The sequence below is a fragment of the Ursus arctos genome, unplaced genomic scaffold (assembly GCF_023065955.2).
Source record: "Ursus arctos isolate Adak ecotype North America unplaced genomic scaffold, UrsArc2.0 scaffold_6, whole genome shotgun sequence".
NCBI classification, from domain to species: domain Eukaryota; kingdom Metazoa; phylum Chordata; class Mammalia; order Carnivora; family Ursidae; genus Ursus; species Ursus arctos.
Window position 1 is genome coordinate 83612896 of NW_026623078.1, and position 15878 is coordinate 83628773.

The window sequence follows — 15878 nt, forward strand, 5'->3', positions numbered from 1 at the left end:
AAGGCAGACGCTTAACGACTGAGCCACCCAGGCGCCCCTACTGCTCTAAATTCTTAAAACGGCACCTAATTTCAGTAATCTGAGTCCATGCTGGAAAAGCAAATTTGGTCCACAAGTGCTCCCTGGATGAAGGTTTCTGAACGTGTTCGACTGAGAGCCACACGCGGGTCACCTCCCAATCCCCAGAGGCCACTGAGGTCACAGCTGTCTCCAGGCCCCTCTCTGGTGTTAAGCCAGCGTAGCCAGCACACGGTGTAATATCAGCTCCGGCGTGCAACACGGCAACTCAACACTTCCATCCGCCGCCCGGTGCCCGTCCGGGTCAGCGCACTCTCGATCCCCTTTGCCTACTTCACCGTCCCCCAGCCACCGCCGCTCTGGCAGCCACCAGGGTGTTCTCTGTATTGGAGAGTCTGGGGGAGTTTTTGTTTTTTCCTCTTCTGTTTGTTTGTTTCTTAAATTCTTGACTCCTTAGCCTAAACATACAGTGCATCATCCACTCACCAGACTCTGGAAGGTCCTTTGTGGGCCTTGGTGCCCACCTTTTCTCCTCTATAAAGCCCACCCTGGTTGTGAACATTAAGATTCTGTGCCTCAAATTCTAAGTCTGCTGTGGAAACAAGCATCATCGGTGAGGAGGGCATCTGGTTAGCAGCCACCACGTTCTATCTCACACGTGTGCTGCGGCTAACTGGTGGGAAACGAGGCCAGCCTTACATTTACAAACCACTTAGTGATACGATCCTAGTCCCTTTGATCTAGTTTTATTTTAAAGGATAGAGAAAGGTATTCCCAGACTACAAATCTCGGGCTACAACTTTACTTTCAGCGTGGAAGAGCAGAGGCAGTGCTCCAGAGCTCTGTAACAAGAGGCAGAAGACACAGCAACAGAACAAACCTGTCTGCCTGAGCACAGAGCTCACACAGCCGCCACAGCGAAGACACGTACGGTTTCCCCTGGAGGCCTCCTGTCGTGTCTCTCAGGGAGACGCACCACCTTTGGCAGGTAGCCAAGTCAGTGTCCTGTCCTTTCGTCCTCACAGCCAGGTAGCTCAGCTGGAAATCTGCTCGCACAGACAGGCCCCTGGGACGGTATCTAATCAAGCACTCCCTGGGCAGGTGTCAGGCACCATTGATTCTGCCAAACTTCCTTCTTGGAAAAAAGAAAAGTCAGAACCTCTGTCTGTAACCCTCTGTCTACTTGCAGAAAAATGTATTCTGGTGGTATCGAGCAGTTTCCAAACAGAAAAAAATCTATTTGATCTGATATTCTTTAAGCCCGGGTATAATGTTAAATCCACTTGACATTTTCACAGTTTCTAATGTGTCCACCAGTAAACTGACTTTTCTACCTTTGTTAATAATATACCAAAAAAATGTTCAGCAAATATTAGTATTATTCAAGGAAGCTCGTTATGGTTAAACACTACAGAGAGCACAGGAGAGCAAATTTCACGACAAGTGTTATGGACTGAATGTCTGTGTCCTCCAAAATTCCTACGTTGAAGCCCTAACGCCCAGGTGACAGTGCTCTAAGGTGGGGCCCTGGGAGACAATGACGTTGAGACGTGGAGCCCCCCCACGAAGGGAAAGGGAGGGGGCAGAGGCACTCACACACTCATCCAGACTACAAACGGGCAGCAGCTCTTTCTCTGCTGCGGCCCAGAGAGTGTGAATACACACTGAATAGGATAGACGGGGTCCTTGTTCCCTGAAATTTCTCATCTACAGGATGGAGGCAGATAGACAGGAAAAACCAACAGGCCCTTCCAGGAACAAGCGCAGTTAATAACACACGTGCTACAACAAGAATGACGAGGGCCAGGGTGCTGGTCCAGCGGACGTGGTCAGGGTGGCCTGTCTGCAGGGGAGACTTCTGACCTGCGATCTGAACAGTCAGGTGTGGGTGTGCAGACTGTGGGGGAGAGCATCAGGTGAGAGCAGAGCCAGTACAAAGGCCCTCAGGCAGGACAGCTGAGCACACTCTGGGGACAAGGTGGCCAGTGTGGCCAGAGACGCCTCAGGGGCACAAGAGGGTAGGAGACAGTCCCCATCATAGCAACACGAAACCATAACTAAGCTTTCTCTCTCGAGTTCAACGGGACAGCATCATTCCTGAGCACCCATGTACGGCTGAGAGAGACTGGCCGAGAAACAGAGTCCCATTCCCACAGAGAGACAGATAGACATCTCATCCCTGAAGGTAATACCCACTTCATAACTGACAGGCCTCTGGGCCTCCGTACCAGCTGACTCCTTGCAAGGCCAAGGCCTGGGGGGCCCATGCTTTTTCTCCGTCAAGAAAACTTCCTGGTTCAGGCCCAAGGCACACATCAACTTGGTGATGATGTTTCCCCACAGGACCCCGCCAGATAAAGTGAGCTGCATCTCATCATGTCCCTGAGTTTCGGGGCGCTCTAATCCCATACTTATTTTTCCGGCTGACCCTCTGGGTCACAAAAGGGTTACAAGGACACACTCTGGAGTCAGGCTGCCTGGATTCATAACCCAGTTCTGCCACTTCCTAGCTGGGTGATCTTTGAAAAATTACTCAGCGTCTCCAGGCCTTCATGTCCTCATTTGTAAAGTGGAGACGTTAATAGCACCCACTTCACAGGACTGCTGCGAGGATTAAGTGAGTTGATTTATGTAAACCTCTTAAATATTAGCTGCTACATCATCACTGTCCTGCAGCAGACAGACCCTTCCTCATTGCTCATCCTGTGGTCCAAGAGCCTCGTCCAGTGCTGTTTCGTAATACGAGACAGTCAAATGTCGTGTAACGCTACGGACGAGGGATGGGGAGACAGAACATAACTGACGCTTGTTGAGCCGTCACCAGGCTGCAGCTGGAGTGCAAGTCCTCACAACAACCCCAGAGACGCTCATGATCATTTCACAAACTAGGAGACTAGAGAAGTCGAAGTCGCTCACCCAAAGTTACACAGTAAGTTCTAATGACAGAATCTGCTGTCTCACTGTACCCTTCAACTGGATGCTTGCGGCCCCAAAACTCCTGTGTTGAAGCCCGAACTCCAAACGTGACTGTATTCGGAGACAGGGCCTGTGAGGAGGTGATAAAGGTTAACTGAGGTCATAGGGTGGGGCCCTAACCCGACAAGGCTGCTGTCCTCGCAATAGCAGGAGGGGACACATGCTAGCACCCTGATCTCAGACGTCCAGCCTTCGGAACTGCGGGCAGTCAGCTTCTGTCGTGTGGACACACTGTCTGTGGATCTTGTTACAGCGGCCTGAGCTCACCAGTATGCCCCGCGGTGCCTGCAAACGGGTGCATGAATGCATACATCCTTTCGTAATCTGACACAATTAATCCAGTAAATCTTACTCCTAATCAGCTCCTCCTAATGCCACAACGAGTGTAAATGCCCATTTTCTCCAGATGCCACCTCCTTACAGAAACCCCCAGCCTCTGAAGGAGAACTTTATCATCACAGCTAATTAGATCACAGCAGTTATACTTGAAAAAATGCAGCAATTCCACCAATTTAAGATGACCTCCTGGCAAATGAGCACAAAACAGTAAAAAGTGTGAATTAAGAAATGATTTAACTGGACAGTACCTTTATTGCTTTCAGATCTGTACAGGAACTCAGTGAGCAAACGAAGTGCCCAGGAGAAGTCTCAAGCAGCTCGAGCTAATGAATGGCAAGTTACGACGAGCAGGCAGCAGGCACCAAGGGGCCACGACCCGCTGATTAAGACGGGGGGCGGGGGGGAGGGGGGGCTTACCGTCACTGAGGTCTTGGAGGAGATTCTCCTGGCACGAGAAATCCAGCTTCACCTTGATGTTGACCACGAAAGTGGCCACCTTCCCCGGCTGCAGAGGAAACTGGGCAAGGGTTTCTTCCAGGTTCCAGCTCAAGAAGTCGCCATACAGTTTTTCTACAATGACAGTGGCAGTGGTGACCAGGATGGCAGAACTGAGGCAGCATGTGATTTACCAATCCGCGCGGAAAACCCTGATGCAGCCCCAAGAGCAAAGGAAAAGGCAAACCATTTAAAACATGATAGATCAAAGTACCAAGAAAATTCCAGACTCATGGGTGTGGCAAGGCAATGACCCGTGCCCGTGAGCGAGGCACGAGGGGCCAGCTCAGCCCCACTCCTACTGCGTGGCTTCCTCTCGCCAGCAAAATCAACGCACCCTTTGCTCTTATAAATGGAATCGGAGCTAACTGGAATTTCCCACAACGAGGACTGTCTGGGTTATGTCACCTTAAGGAGGAACAGATCCACGTCGAGTGGGAGAAGCACAATGAGTAGGAGAGACCCTGTTCAGGAAACAAGGATTCAAAATCAGCAGCACGGGACCGGGTGCCGCTCCTGGGACCCGCGGAGCCTGCAGAGGGGGCTTCCGTGCTCTCCTGCAAACCCCCCTCCGCCCGGCAGAGAGCCTGCGTGTCAGAGTCAGACGGCCTCGGGTCTGATGCCGTTCCGTCTCTGACTAACTGGAGCAGATGGAGGGTCATGATTCTCTTAAGCCAAGGTGTCTCCGTGTGGAAATGGGGTGACAAATCCCACATCACAGGGCTCTTTTATACGTTAAGCAAAGCAGTGTCTGTGAAGTGCCCTGAAACTAAAGGCGCTAATGCACTGAGGGGGAGGGAGGGAGATGGGAAGGAGGCCCCATTTGTGCCGTTTCAAAGCAGCTGTGTCACCTTCATGGCTCCCATGCATGCCAGACAACCCCTGCTTCAGTCCTAAAATCAAGGCCTAACATCAAGTGCTGCCTCGGCATCCAGTGGAACCAGGAGGGCCTGGCCCGGCCTCACCACAAGTCTGGCCCCCACCCTGCGTCCATGAATGCCCCCATACCTCCCCCTCCGTCCAGCCAAACAATGCTCCTCCCCCGAACAGTCCCAGCTGACCCCCAACTGGCGGATTTCAGCTCCCGGCCAGCCATGGACTGATTCAAACAAGCCAACGACATCCTCCCGCAGGAACCAGGGGCGCCCACACCCCTGTGACTACAGAGCCTCCCACAGCCCCTGGCTTCCCTCTGTTCCCGAGTGTAACCCCCGTGTGGCCCTGTGTGCACACAGTGTCCTCCTCCGCCAGGCTGCATGTGTGACGAGTAAACTGCTGTTATCACTGTCAGGGGCCGAGGGTCATGTGTTGGGCCATCCCCATCACCCCAAGTCGAGACCCTCTGCTCAGCAACCAGCTGGTAGGAGATCATTCCAACAGGCTCCTCCTTCCCCCGAGAAAGCCCTGCTGGGGTTCTCCGCTCAGGGCCCAGCTCCCTGGCTCTGCTCCTTCCCCTCCTGCCCTAGACCCGTCAGCCCCCAGCTTGCTGCTGCTCTCCCCTCTAGCTTACCTTACCTTCCCATGAACCAATTCTCGGTGCTAAACGTCCTGTGTCAAAATAAGGCAGCCAAGGCTTCGAGAAATTATGTCACTTGTCCCTGGTCAAAAACCAGAGCATGACAACAGTTCCAGAACCACAATACTCACCCACTTCCCACACGGAGGCAGCGCAAGGCAAAGTTAAACATAAAGTCCTGCTCTCGGGACGTATAAGTCATCCACATAAGAATTCAGTGGGAGATGGAGTGCTTGACCATGGCCCTTACTGAAGAACCCAGGGCTGATCCACGCTGCGAACAGTCCACATGGTGCACTTGATCCAGGCACGGTCCCTGCAGAACCGGCCACACTCTGGCCATAGTCCACCTACCAGACCACACTTACTCTCAGTGGCCCCTCAGAGAGGGGTGCTTACAAGCAGGAGCAGCTGGGGTAGTGTCCACACCAGACGCTGAGAAGCCATGCCATGTCCCTCTGTCGACTCAGGCACTCACTGCACGCCTCGAACAGGCCAGACCCTTTCCACACGCAGCTGATCTCGCTCAATCACCACCAGCGGAGTGGTGGCTATCAGCCCCACAGGAAACCAGAAGGTGAAGGTACTTGATCGAGGTCATTCAGCTAGTAAGTACAAGACGTGGTGTACAACGGGCACTCGTAAATACCAGCTACACCCAGCATCCCCAATGCCACGGGTTCACACAGTGTCAGAGGCTCCGTAAATGCACGTTACTACAGTAATTCAGAATGACCAAGGGAAAGATGGGTAGTTGGGAAACGGATGACAATCGTGGGGCATGCTGGCTCCTGGGACATAAAACTGATGACTACATGGGGCAGAGAGTCTCGACAGACCCGGATGGGGGGGACCTGCCCACAGCCACAGATGCAATGCCCTGGCGAGACAGCTATTCAGGCTGGAAAGGTGGGGAGAAGTTAGGTAGGTTAAAAAGATGGAGTGGGAAGGGCACCGGGGGGCACAGTCAGTTAAGCATCAACTCTTGGTTTCAGCTCAGGTCATGATCTCAGGGTCCTGGGATGGAGACCCACCTCGGGCTCTGCACTCAGCACAGAGTCTTCTTGTCCCTCTCCCTCTGCCCCTCCCCCTCTGCGTATGTGAGCACGCACACACTCTCTCTCTAAAATAATAAATAAAATCTTTAAAAAGAGAGAAAGAGAGAAGGAGGGAGTGGGAACCTGTGTGGCTGACCCTGCACCTGTCCCGTACATGCCGGCACAGCGCTGCGGGTGCACGGTGCCCACGCAGGCCCTGCCTTCAGCTTCCCACAGTCATCTGCACAGACTCTCCGTGTTTGCTGAGCATTCTTCCACCCGTGAGTGCAGGCAGCAGCCTCCTCTGGAAAACACTGACTCAGCTTTAGAAGCTGACCTGACCTCTGGTCTGAACGGTGGCCCTGGAAGCCACACTGCCCGCCACCTGTGTTCCTGGGGTGTGCCCGCCTGACTCCAGATCGGAAGTTAGTGCCTTTGCCCCCAAACCAGTGAAAGGACCAAAATCCTCTCAAGAACCCAGTAATTCACATTCTACGAATATGTGCTAACCCAATTACTGTACTCTTTATCTCTATTTTCCGACCCAGTAAATTATTTCAGAATGGAAGGGGATATGAGATGCCAGGCTATGGGACGCCAGGACAGAACATAATTTGGGCCCTACCTGCTGGAAGGCCAGGTCCCAAAGACCCCGGGGTACTGAAATGCATGCTAACTTCCTTAAACAGCCTAGCCATCCTCTCTAGCAGGACTGGCCAACCTCAGTATGAAGTACCAATACCGGCCAGGACACTGAGGCCCTGCAAAGGCCCCCCACCCTCGGATTCCAGCAGGCCTATGTTTCAGAAACAGGTTTCCCCCGAATGGGCAGGGACCAGGTGAGGGCTCTGGGGTGCATTCCCGCTGAACGAGAGAATGGGGCCCCGACAGCACCGAAGTGCCCTGGCAGGAGCCGTCTGGCCTCACCCTCTAAGCCCCAGTTACCCATCCACACACGCTGCTCCCCCGCCGAGATCGCCTGGCCCACTTTCCTACATGGCGAATTCTGACTCATCCCTCACAAGCCAACCCTGAGGCTCCTCTGCTGTGATGCCTTTCCCATCCCACATTGCTCCTCTGGGCTCTGAGGTGCCCACCTCCGTTAGAACACCACTGCCTGTGCCAAGCAGCTCACTCTTCCACCACCTGAAAGACAGGGGCCAGACCTTGCCTTTGAAGCTCACCACTCCCTGGAGAGGCAGAGCACCATGCTGGTTAAGAATGCCCAGTTTAGGAGAAACTGCCTGGGTTCAACTCCTGGCTCCAGCCGGGCATCCCTAGGTAAGTCACCAACTTCCGTGTGCCTCAGTGTGCTCATCTATAAAATGGGTTGTCACGGAGAAGAAATGAGCTAAAGAGGGTAACGCAATCAGAACAAGGTCTGGCTTAGATGCAGCCCCCGACCCGTGTTAAGTATTCCAGCTGGACCAGCCTAGCTCCCCTCCATGGAGCTGCGTGCAGAGCAGATAAGTCACGTGGAGGCTCCAGGCTTGTGCTTGGCCCTCAGTAAGTGCGCAGCAGTGCTGGCTGCCATCAGCATCCTTCCCACTCAACGAGGAACAGCGCTGGGCACGTGGGGGGCACTCAGGAAGCATTCGATGTGGAACGGACAAATGTATTCCAAAACGTTTCAGATTTAGACTTAGAACAGATGGGGAAAAAGTGACATGAGAAAAGCAGATTACCAGACTAAATGAATGTACACCAGGATTTCACTGCACAAAAAGGTTCACATGGAAAATATATATATAGGTACAGCACACCTATAAGCAAATGTTGGTTCTCTGAGTAGTGGGATCACAGGTAATTTCAAATTGTTTATATTTTCTGAATTTTCTACAATGAGGTAATATATTACACTTTCATAAACAGATACACATGCACACACGCTAACTTCTCAGTGTTGTATCTAAATCCGCCCCAGTCCCCTGCCGCCCCAGTGTAACATGGGGAGAAGCCCCGTGAACCCGGCCTGCGAGCCAACAGACAGGACTGAGAATGCTGAGCCCCAACGCCCCCCCCAGGAGAGTGAGGCGGGGTTCTAAGCCATTGCAGCTGCTTTTTCCGGTGCCCTCTATCAGGGCCGACGATAGTGTGGATTGATGACAAGGACAGCAATCTCCTGGGGCATGTGCGTCCCTGAGCCCCCAGACTTAATCCGCCAGCAGGATCAACTTCTCAGAAGCAGTGGATGGACCCTGCTATGCCGTGCAAACCACACAGGTACCCAGGAAGAACTGACCAGGCTCAGGAGAAGCTGGTCCAAGCTACTGAGGGAAGCCCTGCCTCTGTTTTCCACTCCCCGTGCCGAGGGGCTCTGTGGGGCAGAGAGGGGGAGGTCCAAAGAACAAGACAGATTCCTCCCCTGGAGTCCCTTTATAAAAACAATAATTGATATAACCATCTATTAAGTACTACCTTCTAACTTCAGACTGCAGCCATATTATTCCCATGTTATGAAAGAGGCAACTAAAGCTCAGAGAGTTTAAACAACTTACCTCTAGTCAAGCAGCTGGAAGTAAAAACCAAGGTCAGGGCCAGGACCAGCAAACAGCAGGCTCTTTCCACTACACGTCCTGCCTCTAGCTGCTCATGTGGAACATTAACCCACCCAGCTTCACAACCAGAGCGCAGAGTACTTACAATGAAAACATCACTGAGTGATGGGACAGAGGACCTTGAAAAGAGACGGTAGGAGATCAAAAGTAATAGTCAAATGGTGAGCTTCGGGCTCAGACAGGAATCGGACACTGCCCCTGAGAGCTCTCCTCCGTCGTCCCAACGCCTCGTCAGCAGGCAGAGACAACTCTGGAGTCGGCACCAAGATACACTGAGGCATGGCGACCTCGGCACAGTGGCCTGGCATGCAGAGGTGGCCTGGGGCACGACAGAGTGCCATGTTGCTTGCCTTGTCCCTTCCTTTCACCCAGTGAACTCACGGCACAGCCACTGACTGTCCCCAGGGCAGGCACAGGGCTCCGTTCTGGGGAAAAGAGGTAAATAAGAAGTGCTCCCTGCGGGGTGCCTGGGGGGCTCAGTCGGTGAAGCGTCTGCCTTCGCTCAGGTCACGATCCCAGTGACCTGAGGATCGGGCCCGAATCGGGCTCCCTGCAAAGCTGGGAGTCTGCCTCTTCCTCTCCCTCCCCCTGCTAGTTCTCGCTCTCTCTCACTCGCTCTCTCTCTAATAAATAAATAAAATCTTTAAAGAAAAAAAAAAAATGAAGTGCTCCCTGCCTATAAAGGGATGCATGCCTGGGTGGAGGATCTCTGATTATAGGAAGGAACAAGGATGGGGGGCAGAGGAGAAGCCCCCAAAAGCTCAGACCAGGTGACAAACGATGTTCCTCTCAATCCGAAAATTTCTTAAAAGTTTATAACACCATCATATACAGAACAGGTTCAAAACTGCTGAATTAATGCACTGTCCAAATCGGGGTGGCATATAACTAAGACAGGACTCGCTGTCCCAGGAGCTGGAACTAGGAAGTGCTCCTGCTGAGGCCCCAGATTTGTAGGAAAGAATGAATGTTCTCAGCCAGCAGCCCAGTGTAGCAGGAATTTATCACCAGGGGAGGAGGGCCGAAATGAAACTAAAACCTATAATTGCAGCACTATTCTTGGCTGTTTGGATGACTTTTCATGTCTCAAAAGCACTGCAACTGAGAGATCAACTGTGCTCAAATGAGCTGTGAGATGTCCTCGGTCCAGGCTGCAGAGCACGGAAGGCTGGACGTGTCACAGACATCGTCCAGAGGCAACGGTTTGTAAGAGAGACGCAGAATTAGAGACACTATCACCTGGGATCTCAGCTGGGCTGCGGGGGGCACCCACAGACACACCCCCAAAGGACGGCGGGGCAGGAAACAGACATCTAATGCGAGCCAGGGGCCATCACCCACACAGCAACCACAGGGCAGCTGACACTTAGGGAGCACTTCCACGAGGCGGGCACATGCACCGGTCACTGACTCCACACAGCGAGGCTCGCAACACATCCTGCTACCACCCCCTCTCGGGCCAGCTGCCCAAGGCCACACGGGAGCAGGTGGAGCCAGGAGTTCCCCTACCCCAAGATGTTGCCCTGTCTAACCCTAACAAGAACCCTGTGAAAGAGGGTTGTATCTCAATTTTCAGAAATGTACTTTAGATTTCTTCATTTATTTGAGAGAGCCCACAAGCGGGGAGAGGGACAGAGGGAGACAGACAATCATAAGCAGCCCAGTGTGGGGCTCGATCTCACGACCCTGAGATCATGACCTGAGCCAAAATTGAGTCGGACGCTTAACCGACCGAGCCACCTGGGCACCCCTCTTCCTCGTTTTAACTGCTTGCATCAGCACTCCTGGATGCCTGTACCTCTTGGGGAAGCCCAAGCCTCACAGAAGTAGACATCGGAGCACCTGGCAGCTACGTGCTGTCAGAGTGAAACACCACTGGCCCCAAACAACCAACTGGGAATTTGATGTCCAAAAGTTCCCAAACTGGGGCACCTGGGTGGCTCAGTCAGTTAAGTGTCTTCTTTCGGCTCAGGTCATGATCTTGGGATCCTGGGATCAGCTCCCTGCTCAGCGGGGAGTCTGCTTCTCCCTCTTCCTCTGCCCCTCCCCCACCCCTACTCATCCTCTCTTTCTCTTTCAAATAAATAAAATCTTCAAAAAAAAAAAAAAGTTCCCAAACCGCAAAGCCAGACATCCTAACTTCCTCTGTCCTCTCGGTCCTGCTTGTTTACTTCTCACCCACGCTCCCAGTGAGCGGGACGTATCAGGTCTTGTAGTAGGGATTAAAAGGCACTCCACTTGGTCTTCCAATTAACGGGGTTTGTAAACTTCTCCACTGTGAACCCACAACTGTGCAACATGCTGACATGTTCGAGAAAGCCACTGCAGTGAGGGACACCAGGGACACAGAGCTGGGTGAGTTCTAGACATTCATGAACTCCAATGTCTTCCTAGGAGAGCAGCAGTCGATCCACTCACTGTGATTACTCCCAAGTGGCAGAAATCATACGAGATGTGCAGTTGGAACTCAACCCCACTCCGTGAACATGCCTGACTCCCCACACTGAATCGTGAGCTCCTTCAGGACAGGATTCATGGATTATTCATGGGCCTGGCATGATGAGTATATAGAAATGTGATAGAAATGCCTGACTCTGGAGTAACACAAAGCCAAGTGAAGTGAGTGTTACTGTAACAGAGTGTAAGCAAGGCAACGGACAGTAGGAGCAGCATGACTCCATCTGAGGGGTCGGGAAAGCCTTCAGGAGGTGGTGTGGGGACTGGCACGGGAATGATGGGAGTGAGAGGCACTCAGGACACCTGAGAGTTAGCAAAGCTATGACGACGACCAACTGTGGCCGCAGGTAGCCAGGGGATAAAGACCACGGAGGCACCCTCCATGCCTCAGCGACAGGAAGTTGGACCTGATTCCTGGGTGTCCCAGTACCCCCACAATGGCCACCACATGGGTGGTGTTCAGGAAAGTCTCACTGAAGACTTCAGCAAGAGGATGGACAGCTGGAGGGCGTAGGGACAAATGAGTGGACAGAGGACCAATGGCGAGAAAAAAAACTGAGAGGAGACCTCCCCGCTGCCTCGTGGCCCACAGCACAAGTGCTACCGTCTGGCTTCCGCCCACGCCAGCCCCGTGAGGACAGGGGTCACTGCTGTCCTGCTCCCCAAGCACAGTGACAGGGAAAAGAAGGCAGGGAACAAGCCAGATGGGAGGTTTCTCCAAATGCTGGGCCAAGAAACCGGGTATAAGAAGGCTACGTAAAAAGATACGCAGTAAAAGTGCGAGAAGAACAGACACTTTCAAAAGATAACAGCAAAGGAAGCATCAAGACAATGATGACAGGTGACAGGAAGAGCAACTGCGCACAGACCCCTCGTGACACGAAGCACGCATATCCCAACACCCGGAAGGACCACACAGTCCTCTCCCGGGTATGCACTCAGACTGCCACAGAAGCGACAAGCACAATCCAGGTCATGCCGCCAGTAAGTGGCAAAGCCAGGATGGAACCCAAGTGTGTCTGGTGCCAAAGACAAGCATGGTTCAGGTCATGCCACCAGTAAGTGGCAAAGCCAGGATGGAACCCAAGTGTGTCTCGTGCCAAAGACAAGCATGGTTCAGGTCATGCCACCAGTAAGTGGCAAAGCCAGGATGGAACCCAAGTGTGTCTCGTGCCAAAGACTGTAATGGGAATCATAACAGCTACGTCTACGGCCAAGGACGGCCTGATCCTGAGGGCTCCCTCCTGGCCCCCCAACCCGCTGCTGGCCACAGCAGCCTGCTCCCAGCTCCCCTGGACCTGCGTCCACACCCAAACATGCAAGCAGGACCTGGCATGACAATGGAGGGAGACATCAAGAAACAGTCCTTTTTCCCACTCCCCAGGACACTCCATGCTTTCACAATGCTAAGTAATAAAGCACTTTTCTACAAGATTTCTTTTTAAAATTTTGCCCTATATTACCATACTTTCAAAAAAAAATAATTATATAAAAATAGCATAACACAAGCAACTTGGAAACAACCTGATGCCCTGGTATCCCAGGGCCAGACAGACATGGAAAAGGGGGAGCAGAAGCACTGGCTCACTCCCCCACATAAAGGGAAGGGAGCTGAGCGGTTTCTCACCAGCAGCCATGTGCCAGGCACTGTGCAGGGTGCACCAGAGGCATCCCACCTGTTCTCGAACGACCACCTGAGAGAGGGACGGGGTCCCAGGGAGAGCTTGCACAGGAACGCTCAGCCTCCAGCAGTCACACGGCTTGCTCAGGACCAGTCGTGCAGCCGATAAGTAACGGAGCAGGGGCTGGAAGCTAAAGCCGTCAGACTCCAAAACCCATCTTGCCTCTCACTGGCTGAAGAGAGCCCATGCTGGACACCCTGCTCAGACAGAGCTAAGGAGCGAGAGCAAGAAGGAAGAGGAGGAAAATGACACAGGAACCACAGCACCCCAGGCTGGTTCCGCTAAGCACAGAGGCAAACAGCAGCACAGCTCAAGACGCCTTGAATGCCACACCCCGACCTATGCCCGCACCCACAAAAAAGGAGTCAGCACATAGGTTCCAAGCCCCACTTCAGGACTGTGGTCAGAATCGAACGATTTCCAAGGCTGTGCTATACTTAGACACATTCCTAACTCATTGCTTCTTTTTCTTTACGTTCCACGGCTGGAGAGTGACACATTCAAACAATAGGTAAATCCACTCACGGAGAAGAGCTCACGCGCCCTCCAACGCAAACCACCACGGCACTTATATCTAAGTAACGACACAGAGGAAACGCACAGAACACGGAAGCCTCTCGCGCCGCTGTGGCAGGACAGAAAGCCGGACAGCTCCACTGTCAGGTTTAACAGGTTTACACCTCAGAAGGGGACCTTCCTGTTTCTGCCTTTCATTACTGTGGTACAACATGGAATATCCAGAGACGCTTTTCAAAATTCAACGCTCAAAAAATTAAAAATAGAACTAGCAGAGGACCCAGCAATTCCACATCCTGGTACTTAACTAAAGAAAACGAAAACGCTAACTCAAAAATCCATGCACCTCTATGTTCACTGCAGCATTGCCCACAGCAGCCAAGACGTGGAAGCAGCCCAAGTGTCCGTCGCCTGAGGGATGGATAAAGGAGACGTGGTGTGGATGCGCAGTGAGACGCTACTCACCCGTACACAGAACGAAATCTGGCCGCGCGCAGCGATGTGGAAGGAGCTAGAGGCTATCACACCAAGTGAAATGAGTCAGACAAGAAAGACAAACACTGCGTGATTTTGCTTACACGTGGACTCTAAAAAATAAGACCAATGAATAGAAATACACTCGTGGGGGAATGGGATAGGCTGGTGATGGGTAGTGAGGAGGGCACGTGTTGCATGGTGCACTGGGTGTTATACGCAACTAATGAAGCATCGAGCTTTACATCAGAAACCAGGGATGTACTGTATGGTGACTAACATAATATAATAAAAAAACATTAAAATAAAAAAAAAAAGAAAGAAATACACTCGTAAATACACAGAACAAACTGGTGGCTGCCCGAGGAGGGAGTTGGGGGCTGGGAAAAGCAGATAAAGGGCACAAAGAGGTACAAACTTCCAGGTATAAATAATTAAGTCACAGGGATGTCACGTACAGCACAGGGATACAGTCAGTAATACTGTCGTACCTTTGTGTGGGGACAGACAGTAACTAGACCAATTATGATTATTGCCTAATGCGTAAAAATATCAAACCACTATGGTATACATTTGAAACTAATATAATATTGTGTGTCATTTATAATGCAATGTAAAAAATTCTCAGGTTTGAACTCAAAAAAAAAAAAAAAACCCTATGCAACAATATGTTGCAAAGAACAAACAGATAAACAACAGGGTAGCATATGTCTCTAATTGTTCCCCCTGTGGGATTTAGCTTCAGAAATAACACTCATTATTCTAATGCTAGAGTTTAGCTTCATGCAGTCACAAGTGAAACTGGCTATTTTACAGTAATCCAGGGACTGCTACTGCTGTTGACCTCCAACATGTGAGCACCGTTCCCACCTGTGTCTAACTGCAGACACTCCTGAGACACGTGGGCAGGAGAGAATCTCACTTCACTCCAAACACTTAGGAGGTTTACGTTACACTAACATGGAATCATTGCCTTTCGCCAAAAAAATTACACTAGCAGAATAAAGATACTAGGGGTGTTTTATGTACATATGTATGCGAATGTTTGGGTTTGTATACTCACGCGTATCTTAGAAGATTGCTAAAAAGCAGATACATCAATTCCCTTAATTTGGGTTTAGTTATAATAAAACCTATGGTTATTTAAATAAAAGCAGAAGTTTTCATCTTTAACAACCTACAAGTAAAGACTTGCTCACAGAGCGCCTGGGTGGCTCAGTAGGTTAAGCGACTGCCTTCGGCTCAGGTCATGATCCTAGAGTCCCGGGATCGAGTCCCGCATCATGCTCCCTGCTCAGCGGGGAGTCTGCTTCTCCCTCTGACCCTCACCCCTCTCATGCTCTTTCTCTCCCTCTCAAATAATACATAAATAAAAAGTCTTAAAAAAAAAAAAAAAGGCTGGCTCACAAATGGATCATAATTAAAATTTACATGACACTGACAGGGAGCCCTCGTCTGGCTGCACTCGATTACAAGCGCTCATCTCCCCATCCGGTCCTTATGATCACAGGGACACACTGTCCCCGTAAGGCCTAAACCACAGTTTAGACTCCTGAGGGGACCCACACAGGTCTGTTTCACTATCAATACCACTGATCCTAAATACAAAAGGACTGTTAAAATGAGTTTGTAAGATTGGGGATTAAAACAAGACAGGAAAGCAAGGAAGATGGAGGAAGAAAAAATAAAACAGGAATTCTTATCTGAAGAAAAGGGTGTTTTTTCAGAGGGGAGAAAGGACATGTCCAAGACTCGTGAGAGCCCCTGACAAGACTCCAGGTGCTTCTGGGGTATGAGGAACAGGAGAAAA

The 15878-nt window shown here is 51.4% G+C and overlaps 1 protein-coding gene across 10 annotated transcripts in view; it reads right to left on the reverse strand.

Annotated features, from left to right (window-relative positions):
* The window catches only part of TRAPPC9 (trafficking protein particle complex subunit 9), a 593937-nt gene that overhangs the window by 410750 nt on the left and 167309 nt on the right, over positions 1-15878 (reverse strand). For 9 of the 10 annotated variants that reach the window (XM_057307937.1, XM_048212431.2, XM_057307936.1 and 6 more), the window contains one exon: positions 3751-3903. The exons of the other annotated variant lie outside the window; for it this stretch is intronic. In XM_057307937.1, coding sequence (XP_057163920.1) covers positions 3751-3903 — 153 coding nt within the window. The remainder of the gene's footprint in view (positions 1-3750; positions 3904-15878) is intronic. 10 annotated transcript variants of the gene reach the window in all.